This window comes from Molossus molossus, unplaced genomic scaffold (assembly GCF_014108415.1).
Source record: "Molossus molossus isolate mMolMol1 unplaced genomic scaffold, mMolMol1.p scaffold_m16_p_14, whole genome shotgun sequence".
In the NCBI taxonomy this organism is placed as follows: domain Eukaryota; kingdom Metazoa; phylum Chordata; class Mammalia; order Chiroptera; family Molossidae; genus Molossus; species Molossus molossus.
The window spans coordinates 21614533-21631153 of NW_023425349.1; the positions used below are offsets into that span (position 1 = coordinate 21614533).

The following is a 16621-nucleotide window of genomic DNA, read 5'->3' on the forward strand; positions in this document are numbered from 1 at the left end:
TTATATCAATCAAAAGAAGAAGGAGATGGAGGAGAGGAGAGGAGAGGGGAGGGGAGGGGAGGGGAGAGGAGGGGAGGGGAGGGGAGGAGGGAAAAAAACTAGGAAAAGTAAGCTGAGAATAGGCATTGTTAACAAAAGACACAAAATAATGTGGAAGAAATATGCCTGAATATACCAGAAATCACAGTCAATGCCAATGGTGTAAACTGACCTATAAAAAGGTAGACATTATCACACAGGATTTAAAAACACAAACGACACACCTAAATAAATTAAAACAGAAATGTTGGAAACAAAGAGAAGGAAAAATATGTAAACACTACTTAAGTGATAAAGCAATAAAACAGTACTAATATTAAAAAAATTAGAGTGTAAGGTGATAAACATTTATCAAATGAAGAGAAATACTGCTTACTGATAAAAGGAGCAATTCATCAGGAAGACACAACAATCATGAAGTTTAATCATTTAAAAAGAAAGACTTCAAACTCAAAAGCTTCTGCACAGCGAAAGATACAATCATCAAAACGGAAAGGCTACCCACTGTATGGGAGAGCATAATTGCCAATACATCAGATAAGGTGTTAATTTCCAATACATATAGAGTGCTCATACAACTCCACAAAAGGAAGACAAAGAATCCAATTAAAAAATGGGCAGAGGAACTAAATAGACACCTCTCCAAACAGGACATACAAATGGCCAAGAGACATATAAAGAAATGCTCCACATCACTAATCATCAGAGAGATGCAAATTAAAACAACAATGAGGTATCACCTCACACCTGTCAGAATGGCCGCCATCAACAAATCATCAAACAACAAGTGCTGGCGAGGGTGTGGAGAAAAGGGGACTCTAGTACACTGCTGGTGGGAATGCAGACTGGTGCAGCCACTATGGAAAACAATATGGTGTCACCTCAAAAAATTAAAAATTGATCTTCCATTTGACCCAGTGATCCCACTTCTAGGAATATACCCTAAGAAGCATAAAACACCAATAAGAAAGAATATATGTACCCCCATCTTTGTAGCAGCACTATTTACAATCGCTAAGATCTGGAAACAGCCCAAGTGCCCATCAGTAGACGAATGGATCAAAAAGCTGTGGTACATATACACAATGGAGTACTACGCAGCGGTAAGAAAGAAAGATCTCTTATCCTTTGAGACTACATGGAGGGACCTGGAAAGTATCATCCTAAGTGAAACAAGCCAAACAGAGAAAGACAAATTTCATATGATCTCACTGATTTGTGGAATATAATGAACATAACAGTTAGAGGAATGGGGTAGTCCCAGAGACGTGGAAGCGGGGTACAGACTGACAATCCCCTAAGGAGTGGGGAGGTGGGGGAGGGATGAACCACAGAACTTATACGCATGTATGCATGAACAGTGGACATGGACAACAATCTGGGAAGGGACAGGGAGGGAAGGGGCAGGGGGGAATCAGTGGGGGAAGAAAGGAGAATCATCTGTAACAAAAATTAATCAATAAAAAAATATATATATAAAAAATAAAAAAATAAAAAAAATAAAAAGAAAGACTTAAAATAAAGCCAAAGCCAAACAGTACAATGAAGTTATAGGCTCCTAAATTTTTAAAGAAAACACACACACACACACATGCAGGCACACACATGTGTGCCCACACATGTATGTATACATGAGAAAGAGAATGGAAGAATGAATACCAAAAATGTTAAAAGCATTTTCTTCTAGGTGTGAGTATTATATATAATTTCACTTTTTTTTGCTTATCTTACAGTGTTACAAATGAATACATATTATCTTTGTAGTAAAAAGTTGTATCAAATCCAAATGCCACAGAATTGTTCATTTTCCAATGCAATGGAAGCAAACTTGTAATTGATACATTTTGAGAAAGTCAGCCTCTTGAGAAAAAAGTATATATTTTCTAAACAAACAATGAATGCAATAAGCAATTGATTGTATAATCACATAGATATTGAGATATAAAAAAGAAAAAAAACTGTATTAAGTTTGTAGGATGGAAATAATGATGGGCCCAAAGGTTAATTGATAATATTGAATCCTTTTTTTGTTTAATAAGAAGGACTATTGATCAACGAGGCATTGAGAGGCATGCTAGCGCGGGGTTTGAATTCAAATCCCCGCTCCATCCCTTCCCTGCCCCACCGAGTCACTTAGCTAGTGCCTCTTCAGCTGTACATGGAGCCGATAATAAATAAAACCACCACATGTGCTTGTCACGAGGATTAAATAAATGAATATACATAAAGCACTTTAAATTGTCCTTGGCCCGTATAGAACCTGGTATATCATTTGACTCTGTAATTTAGAAACAGAAACCTGAACTGTTCAATTGTTCTCCTGGTCTCTGGATTACATGCAGATTTACCATTAATATTTACTTCTGGGAATCTATCCCAAGAAAATAATCTCAAAATGGAAAGGTATGTAGTTGACTTTCGCTGCACAAAACAGATTAATTATACTAAATCATACCTGTACAAAGTCAGAGAAGAGTTAAGCACATGGTTTTTTCTTCTCACACTGGTCTGATGGAGTTGGCTTGTACTAGCTTGCAAGAGCCAAGCATTAATTTTTAAAATTTTATGAGACAATTGTTAAATACAGCCATTATTAAAAATTAAGTTATATAAATGTGTAATTGAATTATGTTAAAAACAGAATACTAATGTTCAAAACTTATCACTTCTTAATTATTTTACAATTATCTGTGTTCATGAGGTTATTTATATCTAATGTCCGTAGGGTAGAAATAGTATATGAAAATATGCTTTTGCACAGTTCAGTGTTGGTAGCTTGAAATGAACTGTGGTTGGAGTATTTACGCTACAGGAATCAACAAATGCAACAGAGCAGGGCCTTTATTTTTCTTAGAGAAACAGAGACTTAACGTATACCAGCAACTCCTATCTACCCAGAATGTTACTTACAGTCACTGCAAATGGTATTTTGAAGAGTATTGATAACACAGCATGTGCTCATGCTCTAGTGTTTGGTCAGAGTGGCCGGCAGCAGAAGTGTATATACAATTTTATTATGTATATTTTTTTAGGATATGTAGAAAACAAATGGAAGAAAATATACCAACATGAACTGTCCTGTAAGTGTGGGTGACCTTTTCTCTTTCCAACGTTTGTATATTTTGTGTTTTCAAAATCGTTCTTGATGACCATGTATTATTTATATTTAAAAAACTTGATTTGTTCATTTCTTCTCACTCAATGCACAGATGCAAAAGTGACAGAGATAACAGACATTATTAATATTATTTTTCCAATGAGGTAACACAGGCTCTGTGGAGATTAGTTAAGATCAAAGAAGTAAATGTTAGAATGTCTTAGGGAGTCAATGGGGGGGAAGGGGGGGTGGACAGCTATAATACTTTCATCAATAAAGATAAAAAAATTTTTAAAAGTTAGAATGTCTTGATAAAGTTAGACATGGAGAAATATGTGAGGTGTTATTAAGAACTTTATTAAGTTAACACCTTCCCATAATATTCTGTGGCATGACAGTTTTAGGTGATGTTTCACTCTGTTTTTAATAATTTTAGCATCTAAAATTAAGAACCTGCTGTAGGCAATGCACTATATTTTTCATTCATTATTTCATTTATTTATCACAACAAACATAAAAAATAGATACTATTATTCTCATTTGCAAATGAGAAATGAAGACTAGTTAAATGTTAAATGAAGACCAGTTAAATTGTCTAAATATAACAATGTACAAAGTGATAGAGCTGCATTTCAAGGTTAAAATTGGTTTAAAGTTCTTGTCTTTTAACTGAGCTATACCATGTCTTCAGCATTGTGCTAGTTACTTACAGATGGGGGCGGGGGGGTAAGATTTATATCAGTATCAATTTCTTTCGGCGGATTATAGTTGGTTAAGTCCATTTTGCCCATATTCCAAAATTATCTAAACAAATCTGCTTTCAAAATTTTACTGACACAATCACATCGTTGTATTTAATGGTCCTTGTTGACTCAGCAGAATGGCTCTTGTTTACTTTCGTTCTACTGGCCAGCTTTCATCTCAGCCGGAGCCTGTTTAAACCAGAGCACTATTCCCTCCTCACTCCAAGGACCACACGAATAACAAATACGTGAAAATGAATACAATACTTTTCCGGACCCAGAGAGTAACTTCACTTGAATCCTAGCTGCTGGATGAGAAGGACTTAATATTACCCTTTAATGCTTTAATGGGCTCCAGCACATTGGTCACTGATCTACCAACTTCTGATTGAATAGTTGTTGATTAATATGACCAAGTGGTTAAGTAACAAAGAAGTCAGGTGCGTTTGCTCCTTTCTGTTGTAGTAAAATTCGGGCTCAGACTTGGAAAATATTCATGTTTTTCTAACATCATGAATACAGTATTGTTTTCTCAGTATGAGAAAACACTTTGGTATTGGAAGGTTTCCAAAGGCCCCAAAGAAAGAGCATATTCAGTATTGCTCATCACTTGGCATAAATTGGAAACTAACACATTTATTCTACTGGTGAAGTAATAACATATAAGCTATTTTTTATTATGTCAGTTATTTTTTATTATGATGTCTCTGGAACTTGTAAAGTTTATTGATAATCTCAATAAGCACTTATTAATACTGTATCACTCATTCTTTGTCTCAGAACACATTCTTGGTCCTTCAGGAATGACACTGGACACAGACAGGTAAGAGTTCTGGCTCAGCCTGTTAGAATTTCTGAAATTGCCTCTCCTGGGGGGGTCTTTCCTTTGGGTTAAGATATGATCTCATAGAAAGCCATCTAAAATGTGCATGTACCCAGGAGTGACCCTTTCACCAATCACTGACAGTCCTTAGCACAGTATATAACATCATATGTTGAGCACTGGTAAACATTTCTCCAGGCCTTAAATGTCTTTATTTCACTTTCTTCATTATTCAACCTATACCGCGTGATATGCTGCCATAGAATCTCGACTCTTAGTCTATAGTCCTTAACTGCACGGACCCCGGAGCACCAGTCTTGAGCTAATCCAGACAGCTGTCCTCCTTGCAGCCCCTGTGTTCATATGTTCCTTTCAGATAAAGTGAAACGACAGTGCAGATCGGAGCCACGACAAAGGTGGTCCCCAGCCCCAGCGTGGCCCAGGTAGTCCTCCTGCATTCTCTGGTCCTCTCCTCTCATCTTCCTGAGCGGGACCACTTCCTTCATGTCCTCTGCTCAGCCCTCACTTGTCACTTCCCCCCAGTGACCGCTAAGTCCCCTTTCACTGCGAAGTCGCCTACTTCACCTTTGGAAATATGGTGGAAATCTTGACGTTTCTGCTTTTTCTTCCTGTTCTTTGAGGTCAGTAATATTTAAAGCAACTTGTGTTTTCCCAAACACGCAGTGAGTTACTCCTACAATCCACGTCACTATTAAACATTCATCTAGGACGTGGTGTCCTGGATTTCAATGACAGCTGTGCCTACTCTGAATTAGTCATATGTCGAGTCCGTGAACCCTATCCCTGTATACATACAGTTTAGAAGAGAAGGTTACTCAAATATTTCTAAAGTAAATTACTCACACTCAAAAATTTCCGGGTATGTTAGTACATGGGATCATTTTAAAAATGGAGTTTAAACAGAAACTCTTTGTGCATTTAAACAAATTCAGTGCTACTTTCATGAATTCTTATGCTCCCACAGTTTATATTCTGCTGTACACTTACTACTTCATGATAAAGCATTAAATATTTTTGAAATAAGTGGTTAAGGCAAACAATTCCCTGAAACGTCGGCTACTTTCATACACAATGGTTTTCGAAGTTCTACTTGTAGTTTATGATACTGAGTTCATCGTTGAAAGAGGCACTAGTCAACATGGTTCAAAAAGGTAGTGACTTTTTTCTTGTCTTTGAATGTTAGGAATCTTGATTAAACTGAAACTAAACGATAAGCTATTGATTCTACAAAGTTGATTATTAATTTTATTGAGAAAATGGCATGCTGACAGAAAAGGATCCATTGAATACCCTTGCACTAATTTATTGGCCAGAGTCTCTGATTCAGTCATGATAAAGGACTTAGGGAAAATGGATTCAATCTAAAAAACTTTTTAAAAAATTGCCTTCTGCCAAGAATGAAAGAAACAACTATGAAATAATTTGTATAGAACATTTGTATTACTTTAAGTAATAGTAAAATAATATCACATTGTTGTCTTTTATTTGTACCAACATATTCTATGCATTTCAACATCTACCGTTTTAAGGGCTGTGTTTTCATGATAAAGTTTATCCTCAGTACTGGGGTGTGTAGTTAATGGATCGTTGCTCTGCGGGGCTTGGTGTTTTTGGCGAAGGTTGATGTTAAATGCATTTTAATTTAGATTTTACAATAAATACAGTAGACTAGGCAAATATATTGTTTTAATTTTTGATTTTATACTCTAATGATAGTAGCACATCAATTATAAATGACTAAACAAAGTTGGATTAGCAATCTGGTTATTTTATTTAAAAGCCAGGATATTTGACATTGTCACCTTTATGCCACCATATTTTGAAGTTTTCAAAAGAGAGACAGTGTGAAGTAAGGGCTCTACCTGTAAAATCAGGAAACTGAAAATCATTTCTTTCTAGAGCATAAATTAGGAGTTGCTTATATAAAGAGGCTGGGGTTTGTTTTTCGTGCACCAAATTCTAATTTGAACCATCAAAATCAATTGTCTTGCTCCTTATAAGACTGAATTTCACTAAATTTTAGCATTTAACCATGCTATTCTATGTAACTGTGTGGTTTAGAATAGCACAAATAAGACATAACAATCTGTAAGTCCTACTATCCAGGTGCTGTCTTGCCGGACATCCGTTGTATGATCAGGAAGTATTAAAATAATCTGAAGCCAACATTAAGTCTTTCTAGCTATTATTAGCTGTTTAGAAAGATCTAGATTTGATTTTATCTAGAGATACCTTAGTGTATTGGTTGGCAGTTAAATGTTTAAATGCATTTGAATATATCATTCTGCTATGTAAAATGGAAAAAGAAAACAACAAAATAAGTCTATGAAATCAGACTATGAAGAAAGCGTATCTTATTAGCATGTGAATCTTGACCTTTGGGCTCCAGAAATTTTAGTGAACCACAAAATCCAAAGCTATATTTCCTGTCTACATACAGATACTACCTTTGCTTATCTATACAATACAAGCATGTTCAGTTCTTTAGTCAAGTAATATATAAAGGGAAAATAATTAATTTGAGTGTGTCATAAAGCACAGAAGTCTTTTTATGCTACTGTAATACATTTCATTTGAAAGCTCTTTACATGAAACCATTCAATCTGCTTTCCCGTGTTTTTAAAAAAGATTTCAATGCAGCCCTCAGTCACTTTGCAAATCACATATTTTTCCAATCTTTCTTCCTGATTTGAAATACATTAGTCTCAGTTTCATAGTACACTGGCCAGAAACCATATCACTGTGGACATTCTTGCTACTGCAACAGGTGTTTGTCAGTTTCTTAAGTTGCTTTCCTTTCCCCTGAGGTGGTGTTATTTCCGGTACATTCCAAAGGCTCTGGAATAAACTTTCAGTCTCTTGCCAAGCCAAATCATGACTCGGCCTCAAAGTTATTGAGCACCCATTGTCTTCAGGCTTTTATTAAATAGACAAACTGTGTGCATCTTTCTCTAATTCTGATTTTTTAAGAACTAAAATATTTATGAAGCATTTTGTAAAATTTAAAGTGAAAATAGAAATGATTTTTTTGTTCAGAAGCGAGCACTCTGGATGTCTGAGAATAGGGTTGATTATATTCCCAAGTTAAAAGGTTTTCATCATCCATTTAGACCACCCTGAAGTTTGACGTACACATAAACAAAACAGATCTTGATAACATGCAGTCTATGTTTCTACCTGCAAAAGTTCCCTCTACTAGTGAGGGCTCTACTGGCTCTGTATGGCTAAACTTTTTATTGCACAACTTAAGGCAGAGAAGGATACTGGTAGCAAGGAGACCATCAATCAATTGCTTATTTATATAGCTTGCTTTCTCTCCATACATTACACCCCTTTAGCAACTAAAACCTGAGCCCACCATAATATTAATCTGTTGTGATCAGAGCGCGCACACACACACACACACACACACACACACACACACAAACACATACACACACAGTTAAGGCAACAAGAAGACAGGACTGCTCAAACCAACCTTTTGGAAGTTTCTCAGTCCCGCCGAAGGCAACCAAGGTAAGAATATGTACCAGTGGAATGTTGACGAGCTCTCTCATGATTAATCCAGGCTCAGGCAGGAGAAAGTTCCTTCTGGACAATGCAAGGAAAATCCCCACAGTTTACATTTTAAAGCATAGTTTGTTACAAAAGGGTCATCTGCTAATGACTGTTTGTGTCAGCAGCTCCGCAGGCTCTAAGTATAATCAGGAATTCTCAGACTTGGCTGTAGTGATGGACACGGCCAGCTGGTGAGTATCCACTTAGGCCAGTAATGCAAGTGTAGGGCTGGAGGAACAAGGGAAAGAAAATCCCTTTAGAATCCCTTTAAAGACAGTGGCAGAAGGACAATACCAGATGCCTTTTGCAACCATCACTGTATTCCCTGAGAAATAGGTCTCCTGATCTTCTGATTCATCTCAGCACCTCTCCCTCACTCACACCAGAGCCCAGGGTGTACCCTACTCGTGACTCCTCCCCCTCTCTCAGGCCACCGCCTACATCCAACCCACTACAATACTTATGGATTGTACCAACTCAGTATTCCTTGATTCCCCCCCTCCTTTGATTCCTGCTAGTATCACACTATCTCAACCTCTTGTTTAGACATTCATCTTCTCTGAACCACAGTGATAGCCTCTCTTGCTCAAAAGCCTTTAGTGGCTTCTCATCACCTAAAAATGTGTTCAAAGCTCCCTTAAATGATATAGGAGGCTTTGCTGGACTCTGCCTACTTTGTTAGCCTCCTCTCTTATAATCCATCCCTACCACTTATTTTAATCCTTAGCAACCCACTGATGGTTCCTTGTGTATATAGCTTTCTTGCCTCCATAAACTGTTCACACAGTTCTAGTCTTTTGGAATTGCTTTCCCCGCCCCTCCACCCAGTGAGCACCGATCTCGTCTTGGTCATCATCTCCTGGGAGCCATCCCAGACTCCAGCTTCTCTGTCTTCCCAAAGTCGTGTTGGGTTTACCACCTCCGGGCTTTCATGCTATGTCCCACACATCTCTATAGTTGCACTTACCACGTGGCTTTAAGATTTTCTCCCCCTCCCATGGGTGGCATCCTCTTCCTTGGATCACGAGTTCACTGAGTCGGCAACTGTGGGCTGTCAGCCAAACGACACCCTTTGGGTGGGTTTTCCTAAAGGCTCATGGCCAATGGCTTCCGACATTACCACTGTGCCAGTTGACTTTTCCTACTGGACTTTATGTCTTGGAAACTTTGCAGTGTTCACATATACAGCACTACCTCACTATTTCTACTGGCTACATTGTCTTCTAAATCACAGATGGATAATGGTATACTTAACTACTCCCCAGCAATGTCTGAGACAACCCACCTCCCCACACGTTTATCAAGACTTTGAATTTTTACTTTTAAATAAAATAAAATTGGTACTTCGTTGTTTATATACTGAATACTATTGGTAATGAGAATTTTTCATATATTTATTGTTATTCATTTTCCTCTTCTGTGGCTTTTGTCTATATTCCTCTTTTTTTTTTTTATTCTCACCCAAGGAGATATATATATATATATATATATATATATATATATATATATATATTGCTTTTATTGTCAGATAGAGCAGGAGGGAGAGAGGGAGGAAGAGAAAGACACATCAAGTGGTTGCCACACACATGACCCCAACCAGGGCCGGGGACAAACTACAACTGAGGTATGTGCCCTTAGCGGGAACTAAACCCAGGACTCTCCGGTCTGCAAGCCAACACTCTAACCGCTGAGCAATACCAGCCAGGGCACTTTCTTTTTATTATTAATTTATAGGAGTTTCTTTAATACTCTGGATGTAAATAATTTATATGATTTATCTGTTATATATATTGTAAATATTTTCTATGTAGAATACCTCTACTACCCAGCTAAAGTGATTGGTCCAGAAATGGGTTTAAGGCTCTAGCTGGTCAGTCCAAGGTATATTATTGGACCTAATGCACAATAAGCTGTTCCTTCTTAGATCAGCCCCTGTGAGGGCCAGGTAACCCGGGCTATGGGAGGCTTGCACGCTCCATTAACAAGGACCAATGTGCAAAGCCAGATCTATCCATTGAACTTCCTTGTTATTTAAATCAATCAATCCTCTCGTTTTTGGCTCAGCTATTATTAGTTTAATTTCTTAAACTGACATAAAAATTATCCTCATGTACTTTTAATAGAAGAGATATAGATTTGATCAAGTTTCAACTCTGGGAATATCCTGCAAATGCCACATAGTTCATGGGAAATTTAGGCATCAGCAGGATAAGCTCATTTTTAATGTGAAAACCAGGAATCAGCAGGGTGAACAGTGTGGCTAGCTCTCATTCCCATAAGTAGCCCTAGCTAAAGCACAGGGTTCTGGACATTGGGGTGAGTATGAATTTGTGAGCTAAAGTTCAGCTGAAGATCAGGAGCAACCATCAGTGAAGGGAAGTCCAAGGTGAGCCGCCCAAGGGGCTCCCCATGCAGATGTCCAGGAGGAAGGTTAGTGAGGGAGCACTCTCCGTCATCTTCTCCCTTTCCCCTAAAACATCAAGCAAGCATGGATGGTGCCCGTATTGAATGCAACAGGAACTGTACCCTACAGACCCGTGGATCCCAGGAAATTATTCTCTACTACTTCAAATTTCGCCACAACCTGAATCTGAAGGTGACAACATTTCTCTGCAAGGCTAAGGGAAGACAAAACCCTGTTGGGGGAAAATGAAGCCAGAATTTAAGGGAAAGTACTGGTTCAAAATGAATCCATCACTGGCCAAGAGAAACTCGTGCAGAGTGTGGTTTAGGCATGATCCCAAAATGTGGCAGCTAGAGGCCGTCAGCCAGTTATGTTCCTTGCTGCAGTTTCGTGGAACTTGGCTACAAAATGGCCTTCTATCCTACAATATAAGCAAACCTATTTTTTACAATAGTAGGCTCATTCAACCGCAGAAAGTGGAGACTGGGTACTAGCCAGTTATTTGGCTTCTTTCTGGGCATGTGGAAAGTATATGGGTTGATGGTAAGTCTTCTCTTTAATGAAAAACAGCCATTGGTTGAGCTTGCCTTGCCACCTCTAGTATCTCTGCTTCTCCATCTCAGAAGCTGGCCACGACTCTTGGGAAGAAGGCTGAGAGCAAGTAGCACCATTCAGAGCCACATCTTGAACTAGACACTGGAATTCAGCTGCACAGCAGCTGATGAGACCAGCCCCATTCCTGCTGGAGTCGGCGCATCACCAAGAAAGCTGTCCTGGTCTGCACATCTCATACATCTGGTGAAGCTTGGCAAAGAGCCCCTTCCAGTTATCACAAGGGCATGACCCAGTTCTCTGACTCACTGGTCAGCAGTCAGTGGCTCAGAAATGCCACATGGATGGCCCTTTCCAAAAAACTTCTGGGGAGTTAGAAAGATATTCTGGGATTGTATTTATTAAAAGGGATAGAATCTCCCATGAAATATTAGGATAATAACTAGCGATGTATTAATAATTTGAAGGTCTACAAATTATAAAATTAGGAGGGGCTCTTAAAAGAAAATGTTTATCCAATGAGCGAATAAATTGTATTGAGTACCTACTGTAGACAGTGAAGCTTAATGTCTGATTATGTAATTACTATATAATTACAGAAATGATGAACTAAATTATACCCAGAGAGATATGCTGTACTTTAAAGTTATATAAAATTGGACCTAGTCTAGTATGTTGGCTCAAAAAATTCTCCGCTGAGAAAGTGTCTCTGCGGTTGTGTCTTGCAGGATAAAAGGGAGTCAGACAGCCCAACCAGGATGGTCTGGGGGTGGACGATAACAGGTAGTGGGAGAAGAATGTGGAAATGACCAGGATGTGAAGGAGCATAGTGTGTGATGGGAATGAAAGAAGGGCAGTGTGTTTGGTGTACAGGAAGTGAGGGTAAACGCTGCAGAGGCAGGCAAGGAGGGTGGTGCAGGATCCTGTATGTCTCAGGAAGAACTTCATTCCAATAGTGAAAAGCCATGAGAATGCAGATTGCAATTAAAGCTATGAAAGTGAATCAAATCAGACATGCTAAGGAGAAAGTTTAGAAGGAGAGGAAGTCCTAGAAGTGAGCCATAAAACATTCCAAGCTTTGAAAGTCAGTAGTAAAGAGCTAGAAAAAGAGATTGCCAAGAAGCAGCTCAGGAGATAGGAAAAAAAAAAAAAAGAATATCACAGAAATGAAGGGGTGGAAAGAGCAACTCCAGGAGACAGTGCTTTCCAGAGCATGTTGAATGCTACTGAGAGGTTAGGCAAGAAAAAACCGAAAGGTTGCCATTGAATTAAGACACTTAGATGTAATTGATGACCTTGTCAAAGGGCAGTCTCAGGGCATAGAAGGGCATGAGGTGAGAATACTGAGTGGTATATATAGATTGAAGAGTGAATGGGAAGTGAGAAAGTTGAGACAGTACGTGAATATGATTCTCTCAAGAAGAGTAATTATGAGGGGAGGAGAAAGAAAGTTAAGTAGCAGTTGAGGGGAGAGGTTGGATGGAGACAGAAGGATCCTGTGGGGAAGAGGAGGTTAAAGACACAGGAGGGAAAAGAGAAAACAGATAGTTAGAGGTATCAAGGGAGGTGGGAGAACCAGAGTTCATGTAAGATATATGGAAGAGGATAAGGAAGGGATGAGTAGGGGGATTTGTAGGTGGAATGGCAAAGAGTGTACTGAGCCCTCATCTGTTGAATTCTGTTATCTTTTTTTTTTTTTTTATCCTCACCTGAGGACATTTTTCCATTTTTTGTTCAGACAGAGTGGGAGGGAGAGAGTGGACGAGAGAGAGAGAGAGAGAAACATCGACGTGAAAGGGACACATCGAGTGGCTGCCACCTGCACGACCAACCAGGGCCGGGGACAAACTGCAACCGAGGTACGCACCCTTAGCGGGACCCGAACCCGGGTCTCTCTGGACCGCAGGCCGACGCTCTAACAGCTGAGCCAAACCGGCCAGGGTGAATTCTGTTATCTTTACAAAGTAGAAGGTGAGGTCGAAGAGGACATAACACAGTTATTCTGAAGACTAAGAGAACACACAGTTGAGGTTGCTCACCATGAAGTGAATACTGATACCTACACACCCTGATGTGATTAGTTCTCCTCTCCAGCACTTCTCAGCTTCGCAAATGACAGATGTTGAATGGTGAGGGTTATTTTGGGGGCTGAGGGGAGGAAAGGGTATTCGTTAGTGATATATTAGTCCAAGGAAGCAGCATTCCAGAAGAGAGAATGAAACGTGATGCTAGGAAACAAAGTGGACGTATCACAAACAAAGACAGTCAATAAAAAGATGATGCTACTGGTAGGACAAAGGTAGGAAAATGGCCAATGGGAGAAAGGACTGTAAAGGGAGGGATTCAGTGGTGTAAGTAGGTTTAAACCAGTTTAGGAGTTCACCTTGGGAGCATAACCCATGTCCTGGGGCCATTTGGCTTTTGTGTGTTTAAGCTCATTTTTCAGAGTAGAGATCAGCTCTGAGGCCATTGTTACTGCACATGGAAACAATGAGGTTGCAGTAGGGTGGATGGAGAGGAAAGGACAGATAGATTTGAGGAAAGTGTGGGGCGGGTTTGGTGACAAAGTCAAGATGAATACCAGATCTCCAACATGACAACTTGAGTAGAGTAGGTGCTGGGGTGTGGCGCCATCGCGGAGACTGGGAGAGCTGAGGAACAGGAAAGCTGAGAAGGTGGGGGTTGAGGGAAGAAAAATTGAGTGAATGCAGAAAGTTAGGAGTTTTTAATTATATGCTAGCAGGAACTCCAAAAAGAAAAGTTGTCTACTAAACAGTCTTGAGTTGCTGGTGGGTTTCGAAATGAAAGAGCTGGCTCACTCAACACTGAAGGGAGATATACAAAGGGGTAATGTGTGGGGAAGCCGCAAGAATTAATGCAGTAACGGGGAACCGCAGACACTCCCTTTGCCATCTCTAGGCCTGAGGGCTGAAGGGGCAGAAAAGCAGTTACTGGAACCTACAGGCAGAGATGACTGTGTGAAGAGAAAGCTTAGACCTCTTGGTGAAGGACTCCACATGAAGATGCCTTTGATTTCTGGCAGGTTCTCACCATAGGCCCAACCCAACAGGAAACTAGAGGGCAAGAAAGCTCATTGACAGAGTTCATAGAAGTCCACGTTCACAGACACCAAGCAGGGAGAGGTGGACAAATGGAAGGACACCCTGCTGGCTTCTTTAAAGAATTCTAGCTTTTCCCAGAGCACAGAGGAGATACCAGATGACAGAGGCATGCAAGTACTTCCCTGCTTTGGAACAGCTACTTTTCAATCATTCAATTCGAATGTCACACTTTCACCCACCTCTCCACTTGTTCCAAAAAACAACTATGCTGCTTCTGTATAATACCATCCCCTTGCCTCTTTGAAATGCGTCTTTGATACTCCATCATGTTACAGGGGCTTTTCCAGACCACAGAACAAAACTGTTCTGAGACCTCTAACCTCTTGGTCATATTCCTGAATTCAGCACTTCTTCCTGGTTCATCCAGCTCCACTGGTAGTATCAAGATATCAGTCCGAAAACCCTATGGAAAGTTCTCATATGCCTACAGTTTAAAGACCCCGAAGCTCTCACATCGGGTTTAAATAATACCAAGGGAAGAAACTCTCCACCATTGCCTACTGGGGATGCCAGTTTCATCAGCCACCTGCTAGAGAAAGCTATGGAAAGGTCGTTATTCTTGCAGGCATTGCCCACCTTGGCTCATTGTGCTGCCACAGGCTGTTCATACCCTTAATGATGTCAGAAGGATTTTCAAGTAATTTTTAAAGTTATCTACTACACATCCGTTACAATGGCCAGTCTGGAATATCAAATGCTGGTGAGGATGTGGAGTGAGAGGAAATCTCACACACTGGTGATGGGGATGCAGAATGGTGCAACTACTTTGGAAGACAGTGTGTGGTTTCTTACAAAACTAAACATACTCTTACCCTACAATCTAGCAACTGTGCTCCTTGGTATTTACCCAAAAGAGTTGAAAATTTAAGTACACAAAAGCCTGCACACAGATGTTTATAGCTGCTTTATTCATAATTGCCAAAATTTTGAAGCAACCAAGATGTCCTTCAGTAGGTAAATGGGTAAATAAATAGAATATTATTCAGTGCTAAAAAGAAATGAGCTATGAAATCATGAGAATACATTAAGGAACCTTAAATGCATGTTGTTAAGTGAAAGAAGCCAAGCTGGAAAGGCTACATACCGTATGATTCCAACTATCTGATATTCTGGAAGAGGACAAAGGCTATGGAGACAGTTAAAGGGTCAGTGCTTGCTAGGGGCGGGGGTGTGGGGAGAAGAGAAGGAATAGGCAGAGCAAAAAGGATTTTCTGAGCAATGAAAATACTGTGTATGATATAGTAATATTGGATATATGTAATTTTACATTTGTCCAAACCCATAGAATGTATACCACCAAGAGTGAACCTTAAGGTAAACTATAAACTTTGGGTGATTTTAATGTGTCAATGTAGGTTTATCCTTGCTAAAAATATACCGTTCTGGTGATTGATGTTGATAATGAGGGAGGTATGGATATATGGGGACAGGGGGTATATGGGAAATCTCTGTACCTCTTTCTCAGTTGTAAAACTAAAACCACTCTAAAAACTAAACCCTTTTTTTTTTATCCTCATCCAAGGATATTTTTCCATTTATCATCAGATAGAGTGTGAGAGAGGGGGAGAGAGAGAGAGAGAAACATTGACTGGTTGCCCCCCACATGACCCAACCAGGGCTGGGGATGAACCGCAACTGAAGTACGTGCCCTTGACCAGAATCGAACCCGTGACATTGGTCCACGGGCTGATGCTCTAACCACTGAGCAAACCAGCCAGAGCTAAAAAATAAACTCTTAAAATTTATGTAAAAGATCAAGTACAATGATATTATTCCATTTATGTTTTGATTAAAGTCTTTATAAATGTTTTTAAAATTGTGACAGCTACATATGTCATTTTATGACCAAATACTAATTATAAGAAACATCTTTAAAAGGCATTATCCTTTATGGTGAAGATTTTTTTAAACTCAGTATCTGAACCCCTGTCTGTGTGAGTTTAGTAGGAGGCAGGCCCCTGCTTTCCCTACAAAAGCCAAAAGAAGTGAACACACACCTTGTGACCCTGGTAGCTGGACATGTACAAGTGACCTCCACTCAGACAATCAGATGCCTTTGCTGGGACTTTCCATTGGAGCAAGCGACCGAAAGGAGGTAGGTAGGGCTAGTTCCAATAGTGGTGGCATCAAATGTTCGGTGGCATTGGTGCTAAGAGCAGTGAGCAGCCACGGCAGTGCCTCAGCAGTCTCCAGTCTCCCGTGATGGCAGTGCCAGTGGCTGTGCCCTGTGCCCAGCAGCAAAGCTGTGTCACCCTGACCATG

General features: G+C 39.7%; 1 protein-coding gene across 6 annotated transcripts in view; it reads right to left on the reverse strand.

Moving 5' to 3' along the window:
* The window catches only part of MUSK (muscle associated receptor tyrosine kinase), a 99361-nt gene extending 90969 nt beyond the window's left edge, over window positions 1–8392 (reverse strand). For 3 of the 6 annotated variants that reach the window (XM_036260752.1, XM_036260749.1, XM_036260751.1), the window contains exon 1: window positions 8202–8392. In XM_036260752.1, coding sequence (XP_036116645.1) covers window positions 8202–8280 — 79 coding nt within the window. In that variant the 5' untranslated portion in view covers window positions 8281–8392. The remainder of the gene's footprint in view (window positions 1–8201) is intronic. The other 3 variants (XM_036260750.1, XM_036260747.1, XM_036260746.1) reach the window with 1 other exon arrangement.
* Window positions 8393–16621: the final 8229 nt, after the last annotated feature.